Source organism: Schistocerca americana, chromosome 6 (assembly GCF_021461395.2).
Source record: "Schistocerca americana isolate TAMUIC-IGC-003095 chromosome 6, iqSchAmer2.1, whole genome shotgun sequence".
Classification (NCBI taxonomy): Eukaryota; Metazoa; Arthropoda; class Insecta; order Orthoptera; family Acrididae; genus Schistocerca; species Schistocerca americana.
Genome location: NC_060124.1, coordinates 334,182,507 through 334,196,395, shown reverse-complemented (window position 1 = coordinate 334,196,395; position 13,889 = coordinate 334,182,507). Strand labels below are relative to the sequence as shown.

At 36.7% G+C, this 13,889-nt stretch overlaps 1 protein-coding gene across 1 annotated transcript in view; it reads right to left on the bottom strand.

Moving 5' to 3' along the window:
• LOC124619292 (xanthine dehydrogenase) overlaps window positions 1-13,889 on the bottom strand; it is a 244,797-nt gene that overhangs the window by 36,425 nt on the left and 194,483 nt on the right. The window contains exons 15-17 of the mRNA XM_047145566.1: window positions 10,708-10,928; window positions 7,103-7,225; window positions 5,856-6,080 (exon numbers count right to left, since the gene is read on the bottom strand). Coding sequence (XP_047001522.1) covers window positions 5,856-6,080; window positions 7,103-7,225; window positions 10,708-10,928 — 569 coding nt within the window. The remainder of the gene's footprint in view (window positions 1-5,855; window positions 6,081-7,102; window positions 7,226-10,707; window positions 10,929-13,889) is intronic.

Below are 13,889 nucleotides of genomic sequence, written 5' to 3'. Positions count from 1 at the left end.
TCCAGTTCATGCAAGAGAAAATTGTTACACATGTCTTTCATTTGTTTTTGGTACTACATGTCCTCTCTTTTTTGAAAGTTTGCCTAGGTTGTTTTTCCAGTAGCTCTCTTCCAGTGCTACAATAGTTTTTCAAAGGTTGGCACCAATGTGCAATAGCATCACTGAAGCAGATAGATTGAACAGTCGTGTGATGGGAAAAGGCTTGTCTATGGTGAGGAGAGAGGAGTTAGTTACTTCTGGACAGTCAGATGAGATCGTTCTCTCTCTCTCTCTCTCTCTCTCTCTCTCTCTCTCTCTCTACTATGGTGGCTGAGTAGTGGTGTATGAGTTGCTGTGTTCAGTGTTCTTAAAATTAAGTTGCCCAAAGGGTACAGACATTGTCTGAAGCATGGATTGTTGCCACTTCTTTCTGAAACACATATCCAAAATTTATTAAAGGGTCTCGGATACTCATATAGAATCAACATGCATGCTGTGGAAGCAATTAAGATTTATTTTTGGGAAGAATGGGATGAAAACAAACATTAAATGTGCTAATTTTTGATGAAGTTAAGCACCAAGGGTAGCTGCATTTCAATAACACATTGCTGAAAGTTGATGCTGTGGTCAGTTTAGGAGAATGTACTCCAGTTGATTGTAAAAATAAACTTGCTAATCACACTCTGGTGTCTCAGATATTGATTCAGGAAATTATCCATCTCGAGACAGTGAGTACAAGAATTATTGCATTCATTTCTGATGGCAGTCAACCAAGTAAAAAGGTCCAACGATGTCTAGGAATTAGTGACATACTTTGAGATGCTGTTGATGTAATAAAATGTGTAAGAAATAATTTTTGTGATAAAGCTGAGGTGTTTTTCAATGATGAGATCATCAACTACAATTTTTATAGAATAGCTTATGAACAAGATAATTCCCCGGAATTCACTAGATTAAAAGTTTGTCAGAAGTTAACTTCAACCTACTTGGATACAATATTGTTTCAATAAATGAACACAGGATTAGCTCTGCAGTTATTCAGTAACTCAGTAGCCAATGGAATTAAATGCTTCAGGGAAATAAAAGTGGCAGGATTTGAAGGTGGTGAATGAATTGAATCATTCACTAGATGTATGAACAACATAGTGTCTCTAAGAGTAACCATTGAAAGTACCTTAGGAATATATGAATACTTTTAGAAAAGAGATTTCAGCTATGAACTGACAGCAAAATTTCATCAGGATCCACTTGAACATCATTTCAGTATCAAAAGGTCCCTGAATTGCAATGGTTATCTGTCAGTAATACACTTTCTGAGCTTGCACATGTTACAGCATGTTTACATCCCTGTTAAACTTTCATTGTCTTCTGGTGGAAACTGTGAACATAAATGTGAATTTTCTTTGACCTCATATATAAGTCAGATGTGGATGTTAGCTAGAGATTTACAGCAAAAGAACAGAGACAGAATTCTGGAACTGGAAGACATAGTTCAAGATGCTGTGTGAAGACATAGTTCAAAATGCTGTGTGTTCCATGTAACTTCACAGAGGCTCAACCTGATGCAGGACTTTTGCCAGAGTGTCTTGAAAGCTCCTCAGAAAAAGAATGTTTAGTTTATCATCTGGCAGGTTACATGGTGCATCAAGCAAGAACAATCAAAATACCTAATGCGTTTGTGCCTTCCAAATGGTAATTCATCTGACATACCATTCTGTTTATTGGTGTCTATCAGAGATTACAGTTCTTCTGGAGGAAAGACATTGCTCATGCACTCATCAAAAGGCATCTTCAATGTCCTTATCCAGATGAAAAATATCATCACAGTGAAACTTCATGAAGACAGTTTGTGGGGCAACACTTTTTATGTATATTTAAAAAAGTTTGGATCACATTAGTGTTGAAATACTGAAATGTGAATGCTGCAAAGATCATGTAATGGACATAATTCCTAAGCTGATTCTTCACTGTATGAAATGCCAGTTTTTTGTGAGTGTTAACCAAATTTGGAAGGAGCTGAAGCCTTTAAAAACATACAAGGCTAGCTGGAAACTGTATAAACTACTGACAACTGATGTCCATCAAGGTAAGTTAATTATATCCACATAATGTTCATTACCTGACATAAATTTCATGAATGAATCAGTTCATGTGTGGTTCCAGTGAACTAGGGGCATCACTACATTTTCTCTTCTACTTAACTATTTTGATGACTCCCCAGTGGGTGGATAATTGTGGGTCTTTAAAACTAGACTGACAATCTGATGTAATTCATTTAGAAGGGGATAGAGGGTGAAGTTAAAATCAGTACGTAGTTGTAAGATCTGTGCTTTGTCCATACTCACACAAAACACCGAGGTGGGGTGGTTGGAGCCTACACCAATTGATCATCATTGCCAAAAATTGTTCATTGATTTTGTGGGACCTTTGCCAATATCTAAAAAGAGACACCAATACATAATAATCCATATTGATGTATTTACCGGTTTCACTTGGCACTACCCCACCAAAACAGCAACAACACAAGCTGCCACCCATAATTAAAAAACAGTTTTTAGCATTTCTCTGCCACAGAAATACATTGTAAGTGATAATGCAACATGTTTTACTTAGATGGATTTTAAAATTTTTGCACAGACATGGGCAATAGGCACAGGACCACAACTCCTAACTATCCCAAATGTTCATATGCGGAAAGGGTGAACTAGAATTTGAGCACACCACTGACAGCCTAATATAGTAAGGATCAGGAAAACTGGGATTGTATACTCTCCTGGTTGATGATTGCATTTAACATGACAAAATATGAGAGCCGTAATTCTACTCCTGTGCAGTTACTGCTGAGCTTTAGGATTATCACCCCCGTGAGAAACCTCTTGTCTATTAGTGACCTATTGCAAGAGAAAAATCAGTCCGCAGCACCTGGCTGTTTAGTTGAAAAGGGCAAAAGGGATGTTTGAGACCCACTACTACAACTGGGGCAATGGACAAACCCATACCAGATAGGTAATCAGGTTTTTGTAAGGAAATTTCAACATCTAGTAAAAACGTTGATAAAGTTACAAATAGGTATTGCTCAGATTTGGCAAGCACGTTGAGTTTCATAAATTTATAACACCAGTGATGGCAGTTGTGTTGTACCTGAAAATGGTCAGCTCACCTCTCAGGTTAAGCCAAGTTCCAGCCTGTATGCTTAATTTTAATCAAAGGTCATTCATTGGCAACTGAGGATGGGAGTATGTGCAAAGGCCTGATGCCATTGTGCAATAGCATCACTGAAGCAGAGAGGTCCATCAATCATGTGATGGAAAAAGGCATGTATCTGGTGAGGAGAGAAGAGTCAGTTACCTAGGGTAGTCAGTAGTGGCATACGAGTTGCCTATGTTCAAAAATGTTGGTGAAAGGACAGAGTGATAATTCTTCATTCAGAAAATGCATTATAGCTACACAGTCAGATAGTATGGAGGGCATTCTCGAATGTGATGGCCAGGCAGTCATGTTCCATAAGTGACTGTGACATGACGGGGAAGTTCTCCTTGTGGAAGGAATATGACAGTCACACATAATGGTGGAAGTGTTAGGCATGTTTGCCATTGAGTAGAACCTAGACAGCATTCATCAAACATATAATATGTATTTATGTGGCACAGAAATGCTAGAAACTGTTTTTTAATTATGGGTGGCATATAAGCCAATGTTCCATAAGTGACTGTGACATGGAATGCAAGTTCTCCTTGCAGAAGGAATGTGACAGTCACACATAATGTTGGAAGTGTTAGGCATGTTTGCCATTGAATAGAACCTAGACAGCGTCCATCAAACATATAATCAGTGTTCAGCATTGAGTAACCAGTGTGGCTCACACCAGAGAGATCCATAAGTGGACTCAATGTGACTGTATTTCCATGGTACATTACACATTTTAAGTATTGGTGGCATTTAATATGTGTATGTAGGGTCAACTGGTCTGTGGATTCTCCCTGCATGGATACTGCCTTGTTAGACTGCAATTATGATCTTTAAATGTTATTGTTTCATTGCTGTTCTGGTTCTGTTCTTGCAATGGAAGTAGTTAGTGGGCTATGATACTTGTAGAAGTAAGAAAAAATTTTTGTGTAGTAAGGACTTGGAAGAGCAGTTGAATGGAATGGTCAGTGTCTTGAAAGGAGGATATAAGATGAACATCAACAAAAGCAAAACAAGGATAATGGAATGTAGTCTAATTAAGTCGGGTGATGCTGAGGGAATTAGATTAGGAAATGAGGCTCTTAAAGTAGTGAAGGAGTTTTGCTATTTGGGGAGCAAAATAACTGATGATGGTCGAAGTAGAGAGGATATAAAATGTAGGCTGGCAATGGCAAGGAAAGCGTTTCTGAAGAAGAGAAATTTGTTAACATCCAGTATTGATTTAAGTGTCAGGAAGTCATTTCTGAAAGTATTCGTATGGAGTGTAGCCATGTATGGAAGTGAAACATGGACGATAAATAGTTTGGACAAGAAGAGAATAGAAGCTTTCGAAATGTGGTGCTACAGAAGAATGCTGAAGATTAGATGGGTAGATCACACAACTAATGAGGAAGTATTTAATAGGATTGGGGAGAAGAGAAGTTTGTGGCACAACTTGACTAGAAGAAGGGATCGGTTGGTAGGACATGTTCTGAGGCATCAAGGGATCACCAATTTAGTATTGGAGGGCAGCGTGGAGGGTAAAAATCGTAGAGGGAGACCAAGAGATGAATACACTAAGCAGATTCAGAAGGATGTAGGTTGCAGTAGGTACTGGGAGATGAAAGAGCTTGCACAGGATAGAGTAGCATGGAGAGCTGCATCAAACCAGTCTCAGGACTGAAGACTACAACAACAACAACAACAACAACAACAACAACAACAAGGGACATATATGTGGACCCCATTTCTTGTTGGTGGATACACAAGCGTAACATATACCAACTGGTTCAGCTGCCAAATCAAAGTCTGAAGTTATTTTCAGCAAAAGGAAGCTATAGTGGATTTGATACTGACATGGTTTAAGTCTTTATGTAAGGTGTTTTAAAATTTTGTAATTTTTAAATTTCCTGTGAAGGGTTGCTATTTAATTAAGAGGTTTAATTTAAATATTGTTGGTCAACATAATAATCTTGATTATAAATTGTACATGGCTAAGTTGACTTGTTTTGTTAGAAAGGTAATCTTGACTGCTCTTTATAAAGGTATTCTTGCTTAATGGATAGATTAAAGTTCAACTAAGTTTTTTTAAAATCTCTATTTCAGTGAACTGATTTTAGTAAAAGCTACTGTTAATTTTTCATGGTATATGAAAAATAGTAAATTCTCGAAGTGTTGTTGTACTCCAAGGAAAGAGCAGAAATTTTTATATTTTTTTAAAAATAAATTGTTGGAACCTTGGTTGTGTGTGTGTGCATGTCACTGCCAATAGAGTTTGGTCCCAGTCCCTGCACATGTAAATTAGTGCACACTCTATAACACTGCATTATATTTTCCTGTGGTTTCTGTTGTGTCTGTGTGTATGTAATCAACAAGTTTTGTATGTATCTGGTACAAAGTAAATGCTTTTTTGCATGTTGATGCTTGCATATGTTGTAGTTTTTCTGGAAAGTAAGGAAGCTTCTGTTTTCATAAAATGTTTGCCTTTTGTTCTTATTTGATGTGGTTATTTTGAGTGATTTTCAAAGTAATGATTAATAAAATTTAATTGGAAAAGTGTTTATCTAGTAATGGCACACAAAAACATTGACACCAGACAGAAACATTGATTTTGTTTACATTTTTCTTAATTTATCTTTATAAATCATAGATCATATATAACTATGATATTAAAAGCCACAAATCTTGTGCAACTTGGCCATGCCACATACCTGAATTTCAGTTGGATGCTGGCAGCTAGTAAATATCTCCATTTCACTGTCTTCACCTTTAGGTCTGGCAAGAGTAACATGTGTTTCCAGATAAAAATGCTCTTGAGCTCCTGTTCTGGCTTCTCCTGACACCACATGATCTGCAGCAGCCATCGCAGCATCCACATCTCCATCAGTAATGGACACAGGGAATCCAGGAAAAAATGATTTCTCTCTTATTGCATCCTGAAAGGTTTCCAACAAAAGCTGCATCAGTAAATCTACCACTAATATTATGTTACTAAAAACTCTTTCTCACAAATGGTACTGGTTACACATAGAGATCATTTTCTCCATACTATCTATGACCCTTGCAGTTATCATGGAGTAACCAAACCCTCAACTTTTGAATAAAATCTTGAATACAGAGGCTCTATGAAATTGACATACCAATATATCATTCGGAATAGACTTTCGTGGTGCACCCAAAAGAAAACTGTTTGAGTAAGTAGGTAAGCTCCTATAAATCATTTGATAAGTCTACTGAACAGTGAGACCAGTGGTGTTTGTTGACACTTAAACTGTATGACTGTTGAGGGAGTGTGGTCTGTAGATACACTTCAGTATAAAAGATTGTCAAACGTTCACTAAAATATCTGCATACATATGGTTTGTTAGTATGTTTAACTCAACACTATACAGAGTCTAAAATTCTACAATAAAATTTAATTGTGTGGTAATGGTCCTGATGGGACATATTGATCATTGCAGTTACATGGACTGTACATAATACTTCCACCCTCCACTTCTTCCCTTCACAGTTCACTTATCATTTCCAATAGCGGCGAGCACTCAAGATAAATGAGGTAAGCTATGAATGGAAAAATTTAAGTTTTCCTTTCTCCCTTAAGTGTTCAGTATTTTCTTTGTTACTACTCCAACCAGAATGCATGTGACTGGTATTGGCAATATGAGCGCACTTCTTCATTAGTTACACATTATGTAGACATTATAACTCTGTGCTCAGCTTGTCATCCACCCAACCATCAATCCTGTTCCAATAATGACTACTTGATGAATGACAGAAATCTGATTCACAGAATTAACAAGGTTTTCTTTTCATTTGTTTGTGAGTGTGTGGGTGTGTGCATGGATACGGGTGGAAAGAAGGTGGGTATCACACTTATGCATGCATGCTTGTGCAATGCTACATGGTTTACGTTACATGTAATATTATAAGGCTATAGAAATGAGTTAGTTTTACTTACATCTATAGTGACGACGACTGGCTTCAGATCTTCATATTCAACCTTGACCAGTTTTGCTGCTCGCTGAGCTGTCAGTTGATCATCTGCAACAATGGCTCCTATTGTCTGCCCTTGACAAATAACCTGAAACAATTACATCTTTTCGGTTTGATAAAACGTCTGCTAGATCTATTTTTAACTTAAAAAATTAACAGTTAAGCCAACATTGCTGTGATACAAATGACTACTTTTTTTATTAAATTAAGTGATGCATTTAATACATAGTTTTTATGCCTGTTACTACACTGAATTAGTGAATACTGTATAAAATTGCATTCCAGTATGAGAGATTGCAGTTCTTGTATTTGTAACAGTGTTTTATGCATACTGCTTTATTGCAGGTATTACATGATGATGGTCATGGATAAAAGAAAAACTTGATGGTGTGGGTCTGTGTACCATCATTAATAACTGGCATATTGGCTACAAATATTTCATATTCTCTCTCTCTCTCTCTCTCTCTCTCTCTCTCTCTCTCTCTCTGACAAAAGAAACATGTGGAAGCCGGAAGCCTGATTAATTCAAAATTTCTTGTTTGCACACACCTAGCTCAATCATTCATTTAGTTTCAGTTATTTTTACTGTAATAGTTATTACTTAAATAGATTTAAAAAATGCAATTGAAAAAATAATTAGATTAAAAGTAATACTTAAAAGATAGTGAGTAATTATGATCATTCAAAATGAAATTTCAATTCTGCATTGGATGTGCTACACAGCTCTATGGGAGATATTACACACTCCTGTGAAATCATTTATGTAGGTTAAGAACAAAAATGGACCCAGTACAGATTCTTGTGAGACTCCACATTATCTTCTCTTATCCTGTGGTTAGTTTCATGTCTGTGATGCAGTCTATCAATGAAAACTTCTATTATAAGATAAGACTCCATGATGCAAGAGGGATGCCATTAATGCCATAACACTTTAGTTTGCCAATAAGTATTTTGTTGTCCATACGATTAAAGGTTTTGACAAGTTCACAAAATGCAAAAAAAGGAGAATTTTCCTTGTTAGCTCTGTTAAGATTTCATTCGAGAGGTCTAGTACCGTTTGTTTGTGGAGATACCCATGTGACAGCCATGGTGAGAGACAATTTCCTCAGTTAAATGAGTCAGTATCCTGTCATAGACAATTTACTCAAAGATTTTTTAAAGGAAGCTTCCTGGAAGTTTCAAGCCTGAAAGGCAAAAGTTGCAGGTTCAAGTTGGTCGGGCACATACTTTTAATCTGCCTAGTAGTTATAAATCTGCACACACTCTGCTGCAGAATGAAAATTTATTCTGGATACAATCTGACAGGCTCTGACTGAGCCATGTTTCCACAATACCCGTCCCCCCATAAGTGCTAGTCCCACAAGATATGAAGGAGAACTTCTATGAAGATTGCAAGATAGGAGATGTGGTGCTGGCAGAAGCAAAATTGTGAAGGTGGGTTGTGAATCATGCTCAGACAGTTCCACTGGTGGAGTACTTGCTCATTAAAGGCAAAGGTCCCTGGATTGAGCCCCAGTGTAGCACACAGTTTTAATGTGCCAAGAAGTTTCCAATCAGTGCACACACTGCTGCAGAGTGAAAATTCATTCTGGAGACTTTTGAAAAGACTGGAGGGAATGAAATAGATCTGTAATTATAGTTGGTTTGTTTATCTCCAGATGTATAGAGAGTTAGTGACTGATTACTAAGATTGCTAGTAATTGCAGAAATATATTATTATTTCCATGTCAACTAAAACTTATAGTAGCTTTATTGAACTGAATTTTTGTGATATATTTCTTCACTGTAATAAATTATCTCCTAGATACAGAGATGATAAATAGCTACAGCAGTAAACACACTAAAATTAAACTTTTATAACTATGAAATTGTTGGTGGCAGTGGCTAAACTATTAATTTTGCTAATACAAGCAGCAATTCAACAATAAGATGTTCCTTAAACACAACAATTGTCTCAGAAGAGCAGAAGTTGGGGAAGGATAAGAGCATGTAGAGATTATAAGATGACAAATTAAAGAGTGCCTCATTTTAAATTTGGAGTCAAGAAGGTATATCTGAAATGTGAAAATGTTATCTTTCAACAGTATTCTGGTTTTCATTCCAGAGGAACTAATAAGGTCACAGAGAACAAGTCAAGTGACAATGAAATATGATTATAGAGAAGCAAAGCTAAAGAACCACTGAGCAATAGGAATGAATCAGGAGGAAACTAATAAATAAATGAATATAAAATTATACACTGTCCAGCCATATTAATGTGACTATCTGTCAAGAGCCTGAATAATCACCTTTTGCACCATGAGATGTGCACGACAAAAGTCAGTCAGGTTCTGGAAGGTATCAAGGGTGATATGGAAACATGCCAACTCCAGTGCTGTGGCCAGCTATGTTACAAATATCAGCTGAGTGTCCATTGTGTGAACAGCTCAATTCTCGATTAGGTTTAAATCTGGGAAATCTGGTGGCCAGGGGCGTACAATAAACTTATCCTGGTGCTCTTCAAACTAAGCATATACACTACAAACTGTGTGATATGTTGCATTGTCCTGCTGGTAGATGCCATTGTACAGAAGGAAACAAACTGTATATTGGGGTGGATATGGTCCCCAAGGATAGATGTATGCTTATGTTGATTCACTGTGCCTTCTGCAAACCATAATGTTTCCTCCTCCACCCTGGATCCTTTGCTTCCAGACATTTCACACTGTACACTCCAATGGCCATCTGTCCACTGGAGCATAAAACATGGTTCATCTGAAAAAGCCACCTGTCGCCACTCAGTGGATACCCAGTTGTGGTATTGGCATGCAAATTTCAACCTTCATCGCCAATGAGAAGCAGTTTGCATGGCTGCATGAACCAGACGCCTGATGCAGAGACCCACATGCAGTAACATTTGCTAAATGGCATTGAGTAGACACTGATATTAGGCACTTGGTTCATCTGAGTGGTCCGTTCACCCCCGTCATCTATGGCCCATGGTACACCACAGTTGCCTCAGTGCTGGTTTTGGATAGCAGCATTTTTCCATGCGTGGTACACTGTGGCCATGACATCATGTGAAGTTTTACAAACTGAGCCATTTTGGAAATGCTTCCACCATTGGCTTGAAAGCCAATGATCATGCTCTTTTGGATGTCACATAAATTGCTCCATTGTTGCATTATGACAATGACAGCACTGTTTCTCTCTCCACTTCAAATACTGCCACCTGCCATATGGGAGTGGTTATTGCTTATTGTGGCCAAACATAGTTAGTGGTCACATCAATGTGACTGGACCATATATGTTGGAGGAAACAAAAAAAAAACGTTTATGGAATGGAGAGTCATGACAGAACACTGAAGGGAAGTGTTGCAACAAAAGAAACTAGTCTATTTTATGTTTGGATAATCATTTATTTGGCAAGTGAACAGTTTCCAGCCATGGCTGAGTGAGGCTGTCCAACTCTTACCCATCCCCTGCTTCAATAGGAATAACCATTTTTCATATCTCTTAATAATGTGGGACTACCATTATTATTATATTTGTAAATACAGATAAGCTAACTGTAGGTAGCAGAAACTATACCTTTCCTGCTGCAAATATATTTTCATCATGCACTTGAGGGCCCCACATGTTATGGTGAGATGACAGATCTTTGGCTGAGAAAAATGCATGAACTCCTTTAATTTCAAGAGCTTTACTTTCATCGATGGAAACTATTCGTGCATGAGGTCTAGTACTTAATACGAGTGCCAAGTACAGCTCTCCTTCAAGATGTGGCATATCATCACAATATACAGCCTCACCTGCAAAGTATTAAAATTATGCTTCAGCACATCTAAAGATTTGAAATGAGTTACTTATTCCTTACTGATGTAAACCTCAAAAACTTACAAATAAATAACACTTGGAAAATACTGCTTAATGAACTTGGTGTATGGATTATTGTACTGGCACTTAGTGGTAGTTCATACAATATTTAATAAAAATGTTTGAAAAAAAAAAAACAAGTCAGTAATAACTGTAATAGAATAGGAGCATTCACCTAAAAGAAAACATGATCTGCTGAATGACAGACACAAAAACTCAGAAAAACAGCTAAACTAACCTCAAAAATATTTAAAAATTTATTATTCAGAAGGGGAACAGTGGAAACAAAGTGTAAAACATACGGACATCAAGAGACACAATTTATCTGATTCCTTTCCCATATAGTGTGCCTTCTCAATCAGTTTGAAGTAGCACTTCCTTCCTTCGTGCATGTACATCTCATCAATCTCTTTTTCTTTACTGTAATCCATTTTCTCCTGACAAAATGATTTTTAAGCATCCATTTAGATGTTTCACACTTTAGCACAATCTATTAAGAATAACAGTTCAAACAAAAGCACAACCTTCACTAAAGGAATTTGAAGAATTTCTATGTCAACTTCAGACTAGTAACGACTCAAATATGGGGACACAATTTATGGTTTTAAATATCCTTGTTGTAGAGATATAAAGAAAGAGAAAAGAAGGGGTGATGGGAAGTTGAAAAACATTGGGGAAAGTGAAATAAGTCTTGTGTAAGCTGATTCCTAGGAACACACCAGGGGCAGAATACAAAAGACATGCTGCTTATAAAGAAATGTATTGAGACAGACTCAGTGTATTGCTTAAAGGGAACACAGTGACAACTGTGTAATGAAATTCTCTTATTCTCTTATTTCTTAGTCTTGGTTCACAGAAATAGTATCATATCTGGTTGCAACCTCCTAGTAAGTCATCATTAGGTCTCTGTTTGAAAAGAAAGAAAAAGTGGATATTCAAATACTATGAAACTGTATTACAAATCAAACTAACATTTATATGCACTTTAATCTGTTACATAGTAAATTATCAACTGAACCAGCCAAGAGAGGTACTCACAATGCAACCATATCCATAGCCTGCTTGTTGGTACTGAAGGTTGCAGTTAACTGTGTACGTTGGTGACTTTTAAAACACAAGTATAAGATTAAAAATATTCACAATATAAAAACAATTTTGAGAGAAAGCCTTCTCAAAGTTAAAACTAGTGATGCAGAAGTTAACCTCTTCAGGTGGGCATCATCTATCCTGTTTCTATTGTATATCTAGCTAATCTACACCAGTAGTCATGTAATTCTTTTCTAATTTTCACTTTGAGGACATTTTCTCTCACAATCAGTTTTACGTAGCGATTATGTTTAATCTCATATTTGTGGGTTATGAGTTACCAACTTTATAGTGCTACATGGTTATCTGTAGATTTCAGTTGCAACAATCATAATGTGGATATGTTCTCACTGTGAGTCTCTTTTAGCATTCTGCCCCAATAGTTATGGATGGCATTGAAATAAGAAACTAACCATGTGCAAGACTTGCTTACAAAAACTGATTGTAATGGGCCTGCATAATATGTACAACATTTTTGAGATTTTATTTGTTCAAGAGATGACTGAGGAACACAAATAGCTATGCAGAAAATAATGACAGTCCAGAAGTAATTGTAGATTAGGTCTATAAAGAGGGGAGGAAAGGTGGTAGGAACATTGGATTTCAGAAGAAATTATTAAAGCTGCCGAAAATGTTATACAAAAGGAACATGTAAGATTATATACTGAATGTCTGCAAACAAAGGCTATTCCATAAAACTAGATCAATGCTGTAAATATTGTACTTCACAAAAAATGGGACAGAGAAGACACGCAAAATACAGACTCCTCTGCATAAAGCACAAGTTATTCATTAAAATTATCCATAATCTTTAACCAGGCAAATGAAAATCCTGGCTTTAGAAATTGATGCAGCACCCCAAATCAATTGCAACTATCAAAGAAATTTATGGAGTGCCACTTTTATAAGGGCTCTGACTCAGTTTCAACCAAGTCTATAGTAGCAGTCCATAAGGAACAAGGTGTTGGTTCAATAAATGTTAGTATATTGGAGAATTTACATGCCATCCCATTAGACTTTATCAGGATACTGACAAAATGCAAAATTGAAAAAGAGTTTTCATATCACCAAAACTGTTCTCAACAGTCATAGAGAACGTTTTTAGACCCTTAAATGGGCAAAACTATGGAGGATGTGTAGTAATGGAACATATCTGGGAAAAAATGTCATTTTGCTGTTGGCACTGGATTGTTTCTCTTTACAGCAGGCAAACTCCAACAAATGGAAGAGCTCAATATAGTAAGTTAGAAAGTTGGTCACAAAACCAGTTGTAATAAAACTAAAATAGTGTGTAACAAACATGTAGAAAAGAAAATACTGTACTACAAATTAACAGTAAAGACATAGAATTGACTTTAGTATTTGGGACAGTCGAGGACAACAGAAGGGAAGAAATGGGCTTGACTGCTTTTAACAAACTGCGTAGGTGTTTCAGAACTAACCTTCTAAGTCCATCAAAAAGAGAGTTTACAGTTAGCGTATATTAACAGCTTTGTTAATGGCAATAGGCCTTTTAATTTGAAGGGTGGGGGCAGGAGAACCATTTAAAAACTGATGGTTGTACAGCAAACAATGGACAATACGTGTAGGGAATTATTAGAAGAAAGACTAAGACAAACAAGAAGTCAAGGAACAGACCAGGCTTACTAAACAATTTTATGACCATAATAAAAGTGAAATGGGTATGGGTTGGGCATTATATAGTTAACTGTATAGGGATAGACAGATCAAGGAAATACTCTCTGGATTCCAAAAGATAATAAAAGATCCATGATGATGTAATGGAAAATGGGTAGATCACTTTTGAAAAC